This window comes from Poecilia formosa, unplaced genomic scaffold, assembly GCF_000485575.1.
Source record: "Poecilia formosa unplaced genomic scaffold, Poecilia_formosa-5.1.2 Scaffold98, whole genome shotgun sequence".
In the NCBI taxonomy this organism is placed as follows: Eukaryota; Metazoa; Chordata; class Actinopteri; order Cyprinodontiformes; family Poeciliidae; genus Poecilia; species Poecilia formosa.
This window is the reverse complement of record NW_006800037.1, coordinates 787,169-806,378: the sequence shown is the minus strand read 5'-3', so window position 1 is coordinate 806,378 and position 19,210 is coordinate 787,169. Positions and strand designations below refer to the sequence as shown.

General features: G+C 40.6%; 1 protein-coding gene across 3 annotated transcripts; it reads left to right on the top strand.

Moving 5' to 3' along the window:
- Positions 1–1,232: 1,232 nt before the first annotated feature.
- Positions 1,233–17,660, top strand: ssbp3b (single stranded DNA binding protein 3b). Of its 3 annotated transcripts, XM_007558666.2 has the most exons (18): positions 1,234–1,416; positions 2,115–2,187; positions 2,317–2,378; positions 2,486–2,570; positions 11,332–11,421; positions 12,433–12,507; positions 12,736–12,798; positions 13,700–13,763; positions 13,837–13,910; positions 14,113–14,177; positions 14,271–14,319; positions 14,586–14,621; positions 14,727–14,781; positions 14,865–14,929; positions 15,908–15,986; positions 16,106–16,134; positions 16,270–16,371; positions 16,505–17,660. In XM_007558666.2, the coding sequence occupies exons 1-18, from the start codon at positions 1,361–1,363 to the stop codon at positions 16,532–16,534; spliced, it is 1,152 nt and encodes a 383-aa protein (XP_007558728.1). In that variant the 5' UTR covers positions 1,234–1,360; the 3' UTR covers positions 16,535–17,660. The 3 variants fall into 3 exon arrangements, with proteins under 3 accessions (XP_016530131.1, XP_007558728.1, XP_007558729.1); XM_007558667.2 differs by lacking the exon at positions 12,433–12,507; XM_016674645.1 differs by lacking the exons at positions 15,908–15,986; positions 16,106–16,134; positions 16,270–16,371; positions 16,505–17,660 and adding an exon at positions 15,002–15,658 and having other exon boundaries at positions 1,233–1,416.
- The last annotated feature ends 1,550 nt before the right edge of the window (positions 17,661–19,210 follow it).

The following is a 19,210-nucleotide window of genomic DNA, read 5'->3' as shown; positions in this document are numbered from 1 at the left end:
TTTGCATGGCACACAGTAGAGTCTTTTCTTGTCTGTCTAATAATGTTGATGGTTGTTATGGCTTTTCTCAGATGTTTCACTGAGTCAACTTCAACTGCATTGCCAGTTTTAACTAGAGACCCAAATACTGAAGCCATTTGCTGTTTGTTTTCTGTTTGGTCTGTGAAGTTTCTTTTAGACATTCTAAGTATAATCTGTTATTCATTCATATTAGTCATAAGTCAGTTAATTGTATCAAAGTATGTTGTTTCAAATTGGACTTTAAAACTGAGAAAATGTTTAACCAATCCCATTCCTACATTTTAAATTCATTTAATGAGATTTCTTTGGGCTGTGTAGCTCATTGAGCAACATAGTTCTGTGCACTACTGACTCGCTAGATTAAAAACAGGCTACTTCATTTAGTCCTAGCTTACAAGAAAAGCAAATTAGTCTGTATGGAAATACTTTGGGTTACATTAAACTATTGCTAAATATAAATAATATTACTACAGAGAGCAGCAGTTCCCAAAGTTTGGGTCACAACTATGTAAGGCGTCTTGAGGTCCGCTTCAGAAATTAACCTAAATAAAAAAAAAACTGGTGAAGAGAAAGGATGTACATAATAGAAATGAATACCGTAATAATCCAACAACAACAAACAAAAAAAACAGACTAGAAAACAATTAAAAGTAACATGTGAGGTAATTTATTTGATGTTGATCCTGCTGTGACGCTGTTGTACCACTTTTTAACTAACTGTAAAAATGCTAGCATGCTCAACCAAGAGTCAGGATCATGACCCTCTTACCTTTTCATTTAGATAATAATACAAATGTTGCATTGTGTTGGGAAATGGACTTTAATCTTGTTTGTGTCTGGGTGTGTTTTTTCTTTTACTCAGCACATGTTTTTAACAATAACTTTTACATTTTCTGTAATCTCTACTTGATTGATCAAATAAAAGAAACCATATCCTGCTTCATGGTTTACATATGAAACAACATTTGAAACACAAATATCTACTCTCGTTAAAAATTAATAAAGCAGGCTAACAACAAACCAGAATAGTCAGTTTGTTGTTAATTATGGGGCAATTAATAAGGGAACGGTGAATTTGTTCCTTAAATCGAGCTCATTGAATCTGAAGCTATCGACGTCAGAACTGTAAACAGAGAGCACAAAAGGGCGGGTCTTAATGAGATCGCTGGGTTCTCATTGGTCGCCTGTCCTGCCGCTCGCGGTGGCCCCGCCTCTTCCCCCGTACCAGGCTCGGTTGAGTCGTTGGATCGAGGAGGAGTGCGGTTGGCGGCCGCGATGGTCTGACAGATGAAATAGCGAAAAAAAGAAAGAGAAGGCGGGCGTCCTCCCACACAAAACAATGTTCCCCAAAGGCAAAGGCACCCCGGTGCCATCGGACAGCCAAGCGCGAGAAAAGTAAGCCGAGAAACGTTTATTTATTCCGTATTTTTCCGCCTCCTAAGTTGCTTTGTGTTGTTTGCTGGATGTAGGCTAGCAAGAGGCGATTTCCTCCTACCGAGAATGGAATTGAATGAACCGCCTTGTCTGCTCGCCATTCCTCCTCCGAGCTGTTTCTTCTGCCTTTAGCTTTTTGCTGTTGTTCTCCGCACACCCACCGTAGACTCCAGGGGCGGTCTGGTTTGTGATTAAAGCGAACTCTCTGAGACGTTTTTCGAGGTTGTCCGAAACGAGAGCACGGAAAATGAGAAAACAATAACATCGCGGCGCTACAGTGCATTGTTTTCTCTGTTGCGCTCTCTGCCTGGATTGGCTTCGCTTTTATTACCCTCAGCTCCATCAGTTCCACTAAGACACAAGCTTATACACAGCATTCTCAGACTGCTTCTTATGCTTTAAATTAGACATTTTATTTACCAGCTAGGCAACATTAAATGCTGCAAACCTTCAACAGGCTTGGCTTGTTTTCCAGTCCCCATTTAATTTTTGGCTTGAGCTATTTGGCAGCCATTGTTCCCAGGGCCTGTAGTCGACTCAGCTCACCTACTCTTCATTTTACAGGAAGAATTAACCTTATAGCAATATGTTTATAAGACCAAGCCACACATTATTTTCACTTTTTCATTTTTTTTTAAATATATTTTTTTCCTACACAGGTTGGCTCTATATGTCTATGAATATTTGTTACACATAGGAGCACAGAAGTCTGCACAGACCTTTTTATCAGAGGTATGTGGAATTTGGGGTAAAAGTTGAACCCTGTTTTCAACACTTTATTGAAATGCCTTTTTTAACAACAACAACAAAAAAAATCAGTCTTAACTGTAATCTGTTGATCGTTTGTAAAACCTGTCGTAGATCCGATGGGAGAAAAACATAACCCTTGGAGAGCCCCCTGGATTCCTACATTCCTGGTGGTGGTGAGTCTCATTTCGTCATACTGTAGCACGGTGTCCAAGGCTTGTTTGTGGTGTTTCAGTTGCTTCATGACCTCCCGCACTCCCTCATGCCCTCCTCTTGTCTACAGTGTTTTTTGGGACCTGTATTGTGCCGCACCGGAGAGGAGAGAGACATGTGACCACTCCAGTGAAGCAAAGGCCTTCCATGACTATGTGAGTAGCAATCACATGGAACTCTTTTTGAAGTCGTAAAGACATTCCTTTTTTTTTTCCCCACCTTGAGGTTTATCAATAAATCGGCCAGATATCCTTTTCCTCCCTTGATCTCAAGATTGGGTACTGAAAAAATGTGTAAGTTTTTTCCCTCTATTCAACAAATGCATCAAATCCACTCTTTGCCTATAAATAAATCAACTTACTTAATTTTCTCTGATGAAGGTTTTCTGAGCTTCAGAAAAACACAAAGGTTTTGACGTCTAAATTGGGAAAATCATTTTCTGTTGAATTGAAAGCAACTGTTCCCATTAATCAACCTCCAGCTAATGTTTTTTTCACTAAAAAAAGTTAGAATCAGCAGGTCAGAGTCAAAGAAAACTGGTTATGGTTATCTATAATGGTTCATCTCCTTTTTTGATTTAATTATAAAGTAATATAAACAAAACACCTCATTTGCAGCTCAAGTCTGAGTTTTTTTTTTATCATCTCATTTTGGAGAACGATTATCTCTCTCTTCCGATGTTCCTTTGCTAACAAAACACAAGTTCTTGAACGTACCTGGTCACTTGTGGGTAGTTCTGGTCTATTTTAGGAATGAAAATGTTTTCTGCATGCTGCTGATTTTTTTTTTTTAAGGTATGTTTTGCGTTTTCTTTAGTTATTTCTTATCATTCTGCACAGTTGTGCTTCAAAACCTGAGCAAATTGAACCACTTTTTACATTCGTCAGTGGGCAAACAAACGAACTTCATAGGTTTCTGGGAAAATGAAGCTGAAGTCAGCATTTCCTGAGTCAGACCTGTCGAGCGTTCCTCTAATCCCCGCCTCCGTTGTGGAAGGGGAAAAAAGGTTTAGACACATCATTAGAATATTTCTGCACACAACTTCATTTTTGTTTTGATAATGATCTTTGGCTGCCTGTTAGTGTGTCAGCTCAAGTACATGTTGAAACTTAGTGCATGCAGAGTCATAATTCTAATGGATCTGAAAGAGCAGTAGTTGGCAGATCTATGTGCTCCCTTTATGAGACGTCACTCACAATTTGTGCCTCATTTGGTTGTACATTGCTTCTCCTATTGCAATATTTTCATATTTGCATGATAAGGGCGTTTTGCATGTTGATAATTATGCTATTTTGGAGATGGAGCGGGGCAGGGGGTTATTTTCATTTGCTGCACCGTTTCCTGCTTTGAACCAGCACTCAAAAAAGAACATCTAAAAAAAAAAAAAAGTCTTGTTCCGATTAAAGAAAGTCTGGACTGCTTGCTTGTTTGCGGCTTCCGTCCTTTTTCTCCGTCTCGCATTTTCTTTTTCTTTTTAGAAAGTTAAGCCGTGATTGTACACTAAGTGAGTTAAATAAGATCAGGATTTGTCAGAATGAGCGCTGAAAGAACATTTGAGGTTAAAGAGTTTCCAGCATAATTTAGGGTGACCCAGGACTGTGCGTGGATTCAGTGGTCAGCAGAGGGTTAAAACAGAGATGTCTATGCAGATTGGATTGTCGGGTGGGTGGGTTATCATTTCCAGTCATTCAGGAGAAGTTATTTACTTTGATAGCCAGCCATATTTTTCTTCTTTACACTAAATGAGCACAATGCTTGCTTTCTTTCTTGTATTTTGTGCTTTGACATTGACAAAAAAAAAAGTGTTAAACTTTAGTCACACCTTTCTGACTGACACCAACTTCTAATTGCTTTTATTTAGTTTTACTCAGAAGAACTATAGTATCGAGAGAAAAAAAATCTCACAGGTTATTTGTTGGAGATGTTACTTTTGAACGCAGCAGAAAATGAAGGAGTTACGAAGCTACGAAGGATGTAGCTCTGAACTTAAGATTTTTGTTTTCCTTTTTTTTTTTTTTTTACTTAAAAAAGGGCATTAAGGTATTCGCTTTTGTCATAACGGCATCAAAATTCTGAGTTTTCAGTTGTAATGAATTAAATGAACAAAAGGCCATGAACCATTTCTCTCTACCGCTGATCAGAGTCCTTCAAGGGGAAACTGATTCTGATATCGGATCAGATTAGTGCATCTCTACAAAATCTCGTGGCACGGTGGGAAAGCCGTTAAGGTTATAAATAATTAGTTTTTTGTAAAGTATCTACAGTGTTTTAAATGCACAGCGTAAATAAGACCCGTGTGTCCTCGACTGACCCAAATAAAAACACGAAATTTAACATGAATAAAGTCTTAATGCTGTACTCGACTCTGCAGATGCTTTTATTTTGAAGGGAATGCTTTTGATTCTTGTTTTCGGTAACTACATCACACTGTCATTCTGATAAACAGAGCGAGATTCTCCAAGACACGTCAGTTTATATTGGAAAAAAAAAAACAGATCAGGAAAGGAGGTGGAGGTTTAAACTAGAAATGAAGCTGAAATATTTGTCTGCAAAATCAGAAGTGGGATGTTCTGTTGGTGCAAAGCAGGCCTGTTTTCACAAAGTCCAACTTTTAGTGCAGATGTTTTTGTAAAGGATAAACATTTATGCTTAAGTCAATATAAATGTTTAGTTGCCGTGACGGTAGGTCACAGCTTGCTTCGTTGCGCTGTTGCCAGATAAACTACATTTACAGTTTATTTTTAGCAAACCTAAATTGGGGAAAATCACATCCAGCCAATATTTTGGCCCTTCACAGCAGCCACAGTTCCTTATTTGGCCCATTGGGGAGAATAATTGCCCACTCCTGGTGTAAGACCTTTAACTTGTTTTGACTGAGACAATTTTCCTCTCCTGGAAAACATTAGACCAACGAAGCAGCGATAAAACAGTGTGGAGCTCTGCGAGTTCCTCTCCAGCATCTTGTGGCTGCCCCTCTGCGCCGAGCCGATGTTGTCTCTTTGTGATTATTAGGGGTCAATCAAGTATGGGTCTGTGTGTGTGTGCGCGCGCGCGCATGTGGACAGTGGTAGTCGTTGGACCCTTGCCTTTGTCTCGGTGTGGGGGAGGTGAGTGCCTTTCTGTTAGCCAGCAGGGATCGTAAAGCCCCGGCATATTCACTCCGGGTCTGCCGAACGCTCCCCGAGGGCTCCGTCGCCATGGCGCAGCTGCTGATTGATGGCTGTCACCAAGCTGAGGGCAGATTGGAAAAAGGAAAAGGGAGTGGCATTGTGGCATATGCCCAGCATCCACCACAGCGGAGGAGCTGAGGGAATAAAAAAAATGGGGGGAGGAGAGAGATGAGAATCAGAGGAGAGTGACTATAGAGGGAGAGAGAGCATCCAGTCAGGTTTTATGGTGTTGATTGATGGTTAAACATTTACAAGCTAAACATACGAGCTGGTTTCTTTTGAGCGCCGGTTCCAGTGGAAGAAGTGAGTCTTTTAAAGTCGTGCAGGCCGTTGGGTGGTCTCTGCTGTGGCTGAAACACCTACATCATTTCTCCTTCATCCACTTAAAATGTTAGACTTTTCTTCTTTCTGCTCGTCTCTCTGTTTCTCCTCCCCCCCATACAGCTTCTTGGTCATCCTCACACTCCTATTTTTGTTTTTTTCTTTTTCTTCCTCCAACCTGCTCGATTGCCAACCCTAATCTCTTTGTTGTTGGAAAAGAATCACATCCGCCATCGCTGCCCTTTTCTAACGTCTTTCAGTGATCTAAGTATTTATTTGGCTGAGACACCTTGAGAGCTTTGAAGTACACACATGTGCATGTGCTGAATCATGACTAAGTGGGGGGGCGGGGGGGAGGGCAGTCTCCTGGGTTGTTCCAAAGAAGGCCCCAGACAAGGGGGCTGCGTCTCAGGCCAGGGTAAGACATCTGCCTCTTTCCAGAAAGTCTGTAGAAACGAAGCTCATTTAAATAGCGAGCAGCATCAGTCAGTTTGGGACAGTCCACCCAGCACAGCTGTGGGCTTTACAAGCTTGTGATAAAGATCTAGCAAAAAATGTCTGGATCTCAACATGCACATTGTTTTTTTTTTTCTTTTTTTTTCAGTTTGGTCAATGTTGTGTGCTGTTCTGCAGCAGGATTTTTAAACATTTGCATTGTGTAATCATTTGGTAGACGTGTTAAAGTTTCATCCTTACAAGAATTTACTGCTGTAGCGAACAGGAAGGTTTCTGTCGCGATGACCAGCATGGGGGATGAATCCGTATAAATGGAGTCAGAACTGTAAATCAGCCTTTGTCTATAGGAAAACAAACCGCCTCCAGTTTTGTTTGGCTAGAACATTCAACACACTCTTTCCAGAAGAAAAATGTATAAATAGCTCTGCAGGATTTTGAGCTGTGCAATAAATTGAATTGCTCTAGGAGGCTAAAAATATGTTTGACCCACTGGATGGGCCTTAGTGCTCAAACCTGATTTATACATTAAGTGTCTGAGATACTAGAGCTCACAGACTGATGACAGACTCAGTTTAGCGGTTTAAGTTAAAGAAAGGAGGCAGAAAATGTGGATTAATCTTCATCAATATTCTCATTTCAGTTTTTAGGAAGAGCAGTTGTCTATTTGCTTCACATTGTGCAACCCTTGTAAATATTGAAATTGACATTTGTATAACAGTTGGTCAAAATTCACTTGTTACCTCGACTAAATCAGGAGGAGCATGTTCGTTGTATTTGGGGAATGTCAGTATGTGGTCTAGATTTATTTCCACGGAGACATTCATTGTTTAGGGGCTTTGAATGAGGCTCTGTTTGCTCTGAGTCTTTTCACTCCTTTGCCAGTTGATCGCCCCCATTTTGTTTTCTCACACTTCCATTCATCCCTCCCCACTTCCATTTTGTCCCCATAAACAAACCAATTTGTACACATTTAGCTTAATGTACCAGTTTGTCTAGGTAGTTTTACTACTGGTGTTTTAGTTGAATTATTATGGAGATAACCTTAAAAAAATGCTCAAACTGAATATGCAGTTTTTGTGATTGCATGTTTGTTTTCTGAAAACATTTACATTACAAAACGGTTACATCTATCAAAGGTTTTGATCTATACTAATAGACTTATGAATGAGAGGTTATGACCCCGTTAACACTGGTTTATTATGTTAATAAATTAAAAAATATATATATATATACATTTGTTTTTTAGCCAATATTTATTTAAGTGAAGATTATTTTTCTTAATTCTTTAAGTTTGCAAACAAATTGCATTAAAATAGTTTTTTACTTTATATGTATATATTTTTTTAATTTTTTTTAACAATGTTGCGTTTTATAGTGTATTCTCCTCAATGGTCATATGATTAAAAAATAACATTAAATCAATTAATTTAAGTTAAAATGTATTGGAAAATGTTTTCAATAGATTTAGTGGCAAAACATTCAAAAACATTTTGTTTTTATTCTTCAGGTGTGGAGTCGACCACCTGAAAAACAAACAAACAAACAAAAAAAAGAGATTCTAGATTTCTTTAGAAAATTGGTGGGAAAATATTTGATCCAAACAAAATCTCCAGTGGATTTTGAAGTACAGAAATACTGATGCATAACACTAAATGCTCTTTTAATTATGGTGCTTATGTTTAAACTTAGTTTAATCATCATTAACCATCTTACTTGGAAATGCCTTATTTAATTTTGTAAAGCAATTTGCTGGTTAAGTGTAGGTAACCAGTTTAATCCACACATTAGCATAGTGAATATATAAGGTAAGCAGAGTAATAAAAAAGTCATTCCACCAAGCTTTGTCAAAATCTGGTTGGGCAAAAATATAATTGACTCCACAGAAATGCTACATTTTCCCCTACAATCCTGTGACTCTTAATTCTTTTTTTTTTTTTTTTTTTAAGTGTCTTGCATGAGATGCTTTTAGAAGACGATTATTATCTATTCACAGCACTGATCTTTAGATTGGAAGCGTCTTTCCTGGGTTCGCTTTAGCTCGTCTGCTTTTCTCACTTTCTGTGTTGGCAAAATGATTCAATTATTTTTAGTCGTGTCTTGTCACTGAAAAGCCGCAGCGAGCGGGGACTGGTGGGTTGGGGGAGGTCTGCTGTGGCTGCATAGAGAAGCAGAGCACACACCCACTTAAACTTTGCAGAGCAATGGCAAACATGTACAAGGCTTAGGTAGGAAGATCTCACTACTTATGGCAAAAAAAAAGATTATTATGCAATTTTTGTATTAATCTCCCACAGTGCCGTTCTGTTGGTACACCTGTCAGGCGTCGCAGGTTAGATAACCACATTACTGGCGGACTCTCTCCACGTCTGCTTAATGGGTGCAGTCCTAACGTCATCCTTCGCTCTGACTGGTCTGAGCAGTTCTCGCCTTGTGAAACGGGTTGAGTTTTTTATATTTTATCCAAAAGCATTTTGTTCCATTCTCACCACGAAACAATGTTTTCGTTGTGTGGGTTCCTCCTGCGTGGTGCAGGCTTCGGCGTCAGGTCCAAAAGATATTTATTGATTGCTTGATGTGAAGACGATCTGCTTTCCAGGAAGTGTTTCAGAATGTGCTGGTTGGATAGCATACCTGACAGAAACGGCAACGTTAAATCCTGACGTAATGCACACCAGGATGCTTGCATGTAAATATCATGTTCTGCTGATGTCATGTTTGCAGGTCTGTGTTATAAAGTGAATGTTTTCCACACAGATAAACGACGAACCTCATGATTAAATGTTTGAGGGCACCGATTGCAGTATAATGAACCAATGGGAACATGCTAAATAGTTCTGTTAATCCAGTTAAAGTTCAGAACATAATCTCAGCTTTGTGTTTAAATATTTCCACATGAATGTGAAGTATGAAATGAAACAATGTCACTTGTCATAGCTGCATACACTTTCAACAAGGAATTGACCGAAGTTGCAGAGACGGTAAAGAAAACACGTCTGCGTTTGCTGGCCCATCCTTGCAGAGTTTGGACAGCTGCTGCTTTTAGAAGACGTCGTATGTCACAGCAGAAACGGGGAAAATTGCTCCGACCTGAATTTCGTGGCAATTTTTGATTTCTGGCTTTTGTTGGCGTTTGATGTGTCAGTGCATATTTCAGGCTATTACAGTTTCTCTCTGAAAATTGAGGGGTTGTTATGACTATGAGAGCAGAGGCAATGTCACACAGTGTGAGTGATAAAGCAGGCACCCTATTTCACCAAACCCATGAAATAGGGTTTTGATATTTTTAAAACAAAGACAAAATTGTCATGGAGTTAACGCCTTATTCATTTTTTCAGCATTATGTTGATTTGCTTGGCTAACAGTCTCTGTTGCTTACAAAATGTCAATCCTGACGGAGGCTCTAAAAGATAAAATGGCAACTTTGTTGTATTCTGTTTAGTAGGGTTTAGCGATATGAACTTAGCTTTCACACTATTTTTGTAGTACTATTGCAATAGATGATAAGTATTTACTACTATTTTTTAGAAACAAAACGTACCATATTATTTGTGTGTTTGTTTTTCACAAACACAAATAATGCTTTTGAAAAACATTTCCATTAGTAATGTGCTTCTTTAGAACCCCACTCTCATAAAGAAGTGTGATTTGTATCACTAACCTGCACACGGTAACCATAGTTTCAAACGTCTTGGTATTCATTGATGCTTTCATTCAACAAGCAGTGGAGAAAATGATGACACTATCAATGCTGACAATGCAGACAGTTTTGTGGGGTTCTGAACCTAATTAATTGGATTTATTGTGACAGACGTAAATGAAAATTGTTATCATAGGAAATTTATCATGATACACAATATGATACATGCCCACCGTTCCTGTTCAGCCTTCCTGTTATCTGTTGAAAATGTTGCTCTCTCTCATCGACAGACTGAACTGGATAGATGTCTTGACATGTCATTAAAAATGTATACTTTTAAATAGCATTTCAAGATCCTTATCCTTGCAATAACTTCACTTTAAAACCTCCAACTTATACCGAAAACATCTAACTTTGAGTATTCTTCCCTCTAACAACCCGGAGGGAAGGAGTTGTTGTCACGGTTACCTGGTACAATTGGGTGCATTCACTAGTTGGAAAAGATCAGATTTCTGTCACCAAATTTGCATCTCTTATTTTCCATTAAAAGCAATCCTTGACTTAGATCAGAACTCGGTTAAAAAAAAAAAAAGCAGCGTGCGTGTCTCCCGTCTCTGAGGGAACCGACATTTCCCTGTGGTCTCACTTCTCTCTCCTCACTGAGGTATTTCACAGGGGCCGCCTGAGCAGATATAATTAGGGAGGGCGCAGTCGATAAAAAGGAGAGTGTTGACTATTGACCAGTGATGTCTGCAGGCCTGTGAGGCGCTACAGCGCAGCTCTGCCACTGTGGATGCTGATGCACACGTTCTTGTCGTTTTCGTTGCCTGCTCGCCTCCGTCTGCCCGCAAAACAATCTTTGGTAAGATCAGCTTCAGTCGCTGTTCCCTGGAAGCTAAACCCCACAGCTCAGAAGACATTAGCTCATCTCGGATCGCTTCAGCTGCAGGGAAGAAAAACTCAGTCAATTAGGAGCGTGTGACCGACGCAAATGGCACATTAGTGAATTAGGGCTGCGGTTTGAGCAGGAAATAGGCCCAGCTTGCCCCTGCTGCGCAGCAGCACTTTGGAGCCTCTGACTCAGTGCATCCCTCTGATACTTATCTGATCGGGCTGGATCCCAATCAGCAGGACTCAGACCTCTATAAAGACCCCATCAATACCTCATTGAGGCTCCGAGACTGCAACATGTCGGCTGGTTAAGCTCCTACAGGAAATACGTGAGGGTTTTCATTCGCATGTCCATATGAGGCTCACGAAAGCAGCAGTTTGTGTAACCATGAGCTCGCATTGCGCAGAACAATAAGCGGTCTCATTTTTGATGCTTGTCAGAGTGCTGCAGCAGCGCCCAGCCCCGTGATGGGGGGGATGCCTCCAGGTGAGGGCATGCCGGGGGGACCGATGCCACCGGGCTTTTTCCAAGTAAGTCCATCCCTACAGCTAAACACAGTTAAACTGATTCAAACACATTTTTATTTACGCCAGAATTAAATAAGTAGATCTTCATCATGCCCCCATGTTTTGATCCTGATATTTAGTGCGTCGTACAAGCCTTTTCCACACCGGCGCTTCAGAACGTGTTACATTTGCTCTGCTTAGCTTGGCAGACTTTTTATAAACGTGGATGTTCTGTCAGTCCGAACCCCTCCTGTGTTGTAAACAGGCGGGCGTGGTTCGGCCATTTCCCTCTAATGGGGAAATCGAAAGGTGCAGCACCTAGTGTAAATCGATAACTCTAGAGAATAAAGTCTTTACAGGCACCTGTGTGGAACCGACTTGTTGGGGAAGCGATTCATCACTAATCCAATAGATTTCTCCCCCCCCCCTTTTTTTTTTTTTTATTAATTACAAGCGACAACGATGCAGTGATTCATTTTTTCCCACCCTCTGGTTATTATCAGAAGTCATTTTGACAACCATAAATGAGCGCACACACACACTCCCACTATCCATAGCAAAAAGCAAATGAGGCAGCTCAATTAGCTTCTCTCATTCTGTCAGATCAGCAACATTAGTGCCAAAGTGCCAGTGTTTAGTGTTGTTATAAAGCTAATTGCATACAGCTTAATTGATGCTGTTAATTCAGGGAAATTAGCGCTGATAACATGCTGCATGCAGCAGGCTTCTTAATGCCTTGAGTGACAGGCGAAAGAGCCCACATCCTCTCCATCACTGTCTCTTTCCTCTCGTTCAGGGCTATCATTTGCTTGTTCTCCTCTGCTTTGTACATGAAAATGAGCACCATGTCTTTGTACGTTTTGGCACCACGCTTTGGTTCTGGCATTTCAGCCGTCCTCTGCCCTGTAGTAACCTTGCTTCTCTCGATGCTCCTTCTTGGATTCTCTTTTTCTCTTTTTTAACTCACCCCCCACTTCCCTGTCTCTTTTCTGTCTCCCCTCCCTCCCTGCCTCATCATTCTGTGTGATGCTGCAGGGTCCACCTGGTCCCCAGGGCTCTCCTCACCCTCAGCCTCCTCCCCCTAACAGTATGATGGGACCACACAGTCAGGTAACGCTCTCTTTCTTTCCTCCTTCGTTTCTCTTCCTTCTTCCTTCTCTCTCGTTATTCTGTCTGCAGTCATGTGGGAACGCAGTTTCTCGAAGTTGGTGCTTCCTGGCATTTGCTCAAGCTTTCGATGCGTTAGCAGCTTTTACAGCTCACAGTTCATCAAAGGAAATTAGAGCAATGTTACCTGAATTATGTTTGGAATAAAGAAACCTTGTGTTTGTGTTGTAGTCCTTCATGTCGCCTCGTTTCGCTGGAGGCCCGAGAGGTCCCCCCATGAGGATGCCCAACCAGGTAGCGCACACACCTCTTTCACTACAGTGTGGATCTCTGATCTAAGGGTGTTTTCACACCTGGTTGGTTGATAGACTCGGTTTGCCTGGGGACCAAAATTTCAACATTTGTTACATTTTTTCACCTGATGCGGTTTGGGTTCACCCTGCACTGTGTCAAACCAACCAGACCAAAGGGTTTGGTTGCCTGTGGTGACGCTACACCAAGAACTACTGAAGGGAATGACATGAAAACCTCTGAAGAAGACATGAGCAAAACTTCCTTTTTCACTAAATTGAGTTGCGTCAAATTTTAGTGGTTGGTTTTGTCTTTGGTAAAAGACCATGAACACTGGACTCTCGCATTTGTTTTGGTTGTATTTACCCAGAATGCCCTGCGCTATATTCTACTCTAAAAGCATTTTGGAGCTTTTGGAGTGGGCTGTATGCATCCACATATGCGTTCAAAGTGAGGTAGGGTTCACTATAATCAAACCGAGACCAAGGTTTTTTTAAACAAAGCGGTATAGAGTTTGCTGTTTTGGTCCACATTAGTTTGATTACCTATTCACATCTCCCCAAACGAACCGAACTTTCAAGGCAAATGAACAAGAGTTTGATTAAAGCAGACTAAACATCCTAACTCGTCCATTTCTGCATTCATGTTTTGCATATCCCGTATTTCAACTCTGACCACTGTACACATTTTGCTGTAAATTCATAACGTAGTTTTTTGTATTCATGCTTTAGGGAATAGATAAGAAAAGACAGATTCATTGTGAAAAGTTTGAAATGTCTTAGATTTTGACATAATAAATGTATAGGAATCCTGGAAGTAGCTAGAAAAAACAAAATGTCTTGTTGCTTAACATATTTTAACTTAAAACTCCAGTTACACCATGTTTGTGTTTTGTTTCTCCCAGACCCCTGGCGGAGGACCTGGTCCTCATCCCATGTTGCCCAACATGGATCCTACACGACCACAAGGTGCAGATTTGCACCACATCTACTATTCATATTTCTTTGTCTGGTTTACTAAAAGTCCCCTTTATTCCTCCAGGCCATCCTAATTTGGGGCCAATGCAGAGAATGAGTGGCCCTCGTGGCATGGGGCCCATGGGGCCTGGCCCTCAGGTAGGCTCTCAGTTTGTGCAGAATGCTTTGCTGCTTTCTTTGTGATCAGGACGTCCGTCTTGTCAGTTTCTGTGCAGACAACAAGCCATAAGTGAATTCATTTTGATGACATTAGTGGCCAGCTCTGTTACCACGGCAACCAAATTGTATCTAATGTTGTTTGAAATGAGATTTATTGTTAAAAGTTTGGGCGTCTCTGCAGAACTTCGGCGGTGGTATGAGGCCTCCACACAACGCCATGGGTCCTGGTATGCCAGGAGTGAACATGTGAGATCTTTGGTCCTTTGAAAGATTTTTGCACAATTATCTGCATAAGTTAAAAAAAACAACAAAAAATCAACTCAGGTTTTTACCTTTTAGGGGCCCAGGGACAGGTCGACCATGGCCCAATCCTAACAATGCCAACACTGTGAGTACGACTGCACAACAAAACGCACGCGTACATTTGGAGAAATTATGTTTCAGATTGCTCTTTTTTTTTTTCCCCTCCCCTCCTCTCTTCTGGTCTGGGATGTAATTGTGGTATTATGTGTCATAGTTTCCACAGACGGTTGGACAGCCAGCTGTAATGGCATTAGGATGATGGGATGATAAATGATGACAGCTCGAGGTGTAGAAAGGGTTTGCTCTCTCTCTATCTCTCTCAGTCTGTAATGTTTCTGTCTTTGGTTTCAGATGCCTTACTCATCACCCTCTCCTGGCGCATACGGGGTGAGGATGGATCAGTCTGGCACATTTTACAGAAATGGTTTTATTTCTTGAATAAATAGCTGTAATGTGTCTGCATTTGTTTTTTTTTGTTTTTTTTTTACAAAGGGGGCATCTGGAGGTGGAGGTCCTCCTGGAACTCCCATCATGCCCAGCCCTGCAGGTTGGTGCTCCTCGTATGAAACGCCAGCTTTCAGACGCGTTCTTCTCCTGCCACACATTTTCATTGTCATTTTATCCCCTTAGACTCAAACAACTCTGGTGACAACTTGTACACTATGATCAACACTGGACCAGGCAACCGAAATAATGTAAGAATATCCATCGTGATTTCATCTAGTTAATGTGGTGGCTTTTATAATACGCATCTTTTTTTTTTACAGATAACCATTTAAAAAGCCAGACTTGTGAATGAAATGGGACCAAAATATTTCATATAAGAAGGATTCATGCTTTCTTGTGTTTTCAGGGTTTAAGTGTTTGAATAAAACTCCATAGTTCCAGTTCTAGAACCGGTTCTGGAAGGACACGTCATTGACTCTCTTCAAATGTCTCTAAAGTGCATGTCTGTAATTGAGATAGATTGCAATACATTTGTCCTCACATATCATGTTATTTATCTCACTGTCTCTGCAAACAGCTGTTTTAATGTCAACGGGCTACTTTTAATTATTGTGTCAAACAACTAAAAAGCGGTTCAGACCAGCTGACGCCTAATTGGCAATGTGCTGCAGGAATCACACATGGAGAATTTATTTAAACATGATACTGAAGTGGTGTTTCTGCAAGGTTGTGACAAAGTTATGTTCAGCTTTTTCTGCAAGCCTTTCACAGAATACAGTTTCTCCTAACTGTATGTTTTATTCTGTTAAATGTTATTATTTACCACCAGCTCCTTCATCCAGCAAAAATGCATATTGAATAAGTAGTTTGCTAAAACTCACCGTTGTGACGAAGTTCACCCTATAACAGGCCTGAATTAACCGCATGCCAAGAAATGTAAATATAACTTTAGAAAGTGGTATTGCAATTGCTGAAAGGAAAAAAAAAAAAAAAAAGGAACTCTCCAGTTCTGTTTTTGAGCTGCTCTGGTTTGGAGCTCTTTCTTCTTCTTGTCCTGGGCATTTGCAACGTTACTGCTTTACAACATTTAGCTTCCCTGCTGCTCATCTAATTTTCCCCTCAAACTTTACAATACAGTAGTTGGGCTTTGGAGCCTGTAGTTGAGTTGCCTGTTCTGTGGTGCTGGTGTAAGTGAACCGTTGTCACTTTTTTTTTTACCCACTCAGTTCCCAATGGGCCCGGGCTCTGACGGGCCCCTGGGAGCCATGGCTGGGATGGAACCACACCACATGAATGGATCACTAGGTAACACTGCAAGCTATTAAATATCAACACACACAAACATTTTAATGCTTTTACTTCCATAAATATCAAAACTCTGCACGTTTCTTCTGTTTTTTTTTTGTGGTTGCTTTCGTGTGCAGGCTCTGGAGACATGGATGGAATGAGCAAGGTAAATCATGTGGCCATACTCTTCTGTTTGTTTGTTTTTTGTTTTCATTTTAGACCTTTATCTCTTTTTAAAGTGGAATGCTGTCCTGTACATTTAAGAAGAACAAAAAGCAGACTGTGATGTTCTTGCTTCCAGAATTCCCCAAACAATTTAAGTGGCATTAGCAATCCTCCCGGGACCCCGCGGGATGACGGAGAGCTGAGTGGAAACTTCCTCCACTCCTTCCAGAGTGAGAACGTGAGTGGCTTTTTTTTTCTTTCTTTTTTGCCTCCTCACCAGTGGACCGTAGCAGTAACGCTTCAGGGATCACGTTGGCCTGAAAACCTGCGTTATTATTCATCCTTATCCTCTGCTTTGTTTTCTTCCACAGTACTCTCCCACCATGACGATGAGTGTGTGACCCCCCTCTCCTCCCACCTCCGTCCCATCGCCCCCTCCCCCCTTCCCCCACCCAGCATTATTTGCCATCATTCCAAGGATCTGAACTCGCAACCGAAACATGGCCAAAACACATCAGCGCCAAAATCAGGGACAGGCGCCATTTTGGTTCCACACTAATGCCAGAATGCAAGCGACCACTGCTCCTTACTCAAAATGAAGGACGATTTTCCTCCATCTATTACAACCACACGTGACAGAAACCAGCTACTGAAATGCAAACATGACACGTTTTATGTTCCTTTTGCAGAAGCTCCCCTTCCAATGCCACCGAGTCCCATCAACCTTCCTCAGTGAACAGGAAAAAAAAAAAGAAAAAAAAAAAAAGGTTGACGTTTACCTCTTATACATTTCAATGATCGCTTCGTGGTGCAAAATGTGCAGGAAATATCCGCTTTTTGTCATTTAAACACTGGAGAGTGTGCATATGCATTGTGAGCTTGGAACGTCTTTGTCTTGTCCTTTTTATTTTATAATTTTCTTTTCTTATATATGTTTTGCCATGCATACCGTCTCACTATGTCGGGTGACATAGGATTCTGAATTTGCCTTCCCCCCCATGTCCCGCCCAGCGGCCACCTTTAATAATAATGTACTATTCCCTTCTGAACCAATCCTTCTATTTAAAGAGATTTTAAGGGTAAAATGTGTGAGAGAAATGTGGCTTTTACTTCTTCTCATGTCCTTTTGATCCTTTCCCGGCCTATTGTTGACGGCTAAACGGCTCCACTCTCTGAGCTGCTCCACTCAAACAGCTGGACTGCCGTTTGCTGTCAGGGGAAGCCAGACTTTGGCATAGGAAGTGAGTGCATGAGTGCTGAGGGTTTGTGTACAACATACTACCTAGTGCTGCTCTTCTCTATGTGGACACCTGCTTTAAGATGTGGTGTGTATCCTTACCTGCCTGTGCTTAACACTCTGTGCTCCTCATCGTCGTAGCCTTCCGTGTTTGTTTTCTTTTTGTTTGTTTTTGGTTTTGTTACGATAAAATGGCCCGTTTGTTTATATCACTGGTCGTCCCCATCGCCCCCATTTTCCCTCCCCCTTTTAGCCCATCAACTTTTTTTTTATTTTTTTTATATTTTGATTAAAAAAAAACACTGACTACGTATATTGCCTCAGTTATTCAGTTAGTCAAAGCTTTCTAAACTGATTCTAGTAGGCGTCATTATAAAGTTAGCATCAGTCTTGTAAATGTGATGAGAAGTTTTTGTTTTATTTTCTTTTTTTTGTTGTTGTTTTTTTTCCTGTGAACATTACACATTATACACATCTGTCCTATGTTGCCTTTATTTGCTGATATTTTTTTATTTCAAATTGAGGAAAGATTGCTTGTTAATATAATTTTACAATAACTTATTTCACTGTGTGAGTTTTTATTTGGGCTGAATGTAGATTACGTGCTGCAGACATGGAGGAGCATCTTAAGACATTAGGAAGCCATCGTAAACTTAATTTGTTTCGGTGATTCATTTCAAAGGGTGATGCTGATATAAATTCAAAACTATATAAAACTACAAGTGTAGAACATATCAAATGTTCATTTCTAGTGATTTCTATGTTTTTGAAACTAGCAAAAACCCAAAATGCACTTCCTCAGGAAATGTGAATGATCTATAATGTGGATATTAATATGTAACTTTAATAGCCTGCAGAATATTGTGGTGACTAGATGGTTGTTAAACAGATGATCCCATCCGACCCTGCATTGGAGGTGTAGACCTGGTTGCATCCAAGATGGCACTGCATGATAACAGGATGACATGCCATTACTAAAAGTTACAATCTTGATTACGATAAACCCGCATTTTGTTAACAATTCCACAATGTTCCCACTGTTTTCTGTGAGTTTCAGCATCTCAGCCATTAGCCAGTCATCCAGTGAATGCTTCAGTTGGTGTCCATTTAAATAATCATATTTTACTGAGGTCAGATGATCAATAATGTTCGATACATTTAGCAGCTCTAGCTCAAGTATATTAATGGAAAGTTGAGTGGAAGGAAAAGGTTTAATACAAAGTGGCGTGCGTACCACAGTTGGAGTCATTGACTTAGGAGCCAACACACAGAGACGTATCTGGGACATGGGCTACAGCTCGTACCTTCCTCTTGTTAAGCCTCTACTGAACCCGAGACAACATGAAAAGTGATTAAGCAGAAAGGTTAGACATTTGCTCTCTTGTGAAAACTTTTTTTTTCTTCCAGATGAATGGACATTTTATATTTATTGGAAAAAAATCAAGATCCCAGAATCTGAAGAAAGAGTGGGGAGGCAAAGATTTAAGCAAGTTTACACTTTCCAGTGATTTGTAGAGCTGTGACGTTCTCTGGCGTTGGTCCTCTGTTGTTTTATTTTTTTTTTTTTAATTCCAAAGTCAACATAGTTGTCTACCAGGATTTCCAACCACTTCACGTTTCCTTCTGCTCTCAAGCATTATAGAGGTGGATGCTTTCTTTTTATTGCCGTCAAAGCAAAAGGTTTCAACGTCTGCTTTGCCGACTGTGGTGTTACTGTGATGGACTGACCAGCAAACTCACCTGTATTATTGTCAAGAGGAAGCTGAGAGACACCAGAACCAACCAATCGGATGAACTGAAGGCTGAGATAAAGCAACCTGGACTTCCTGAACACCTCAGC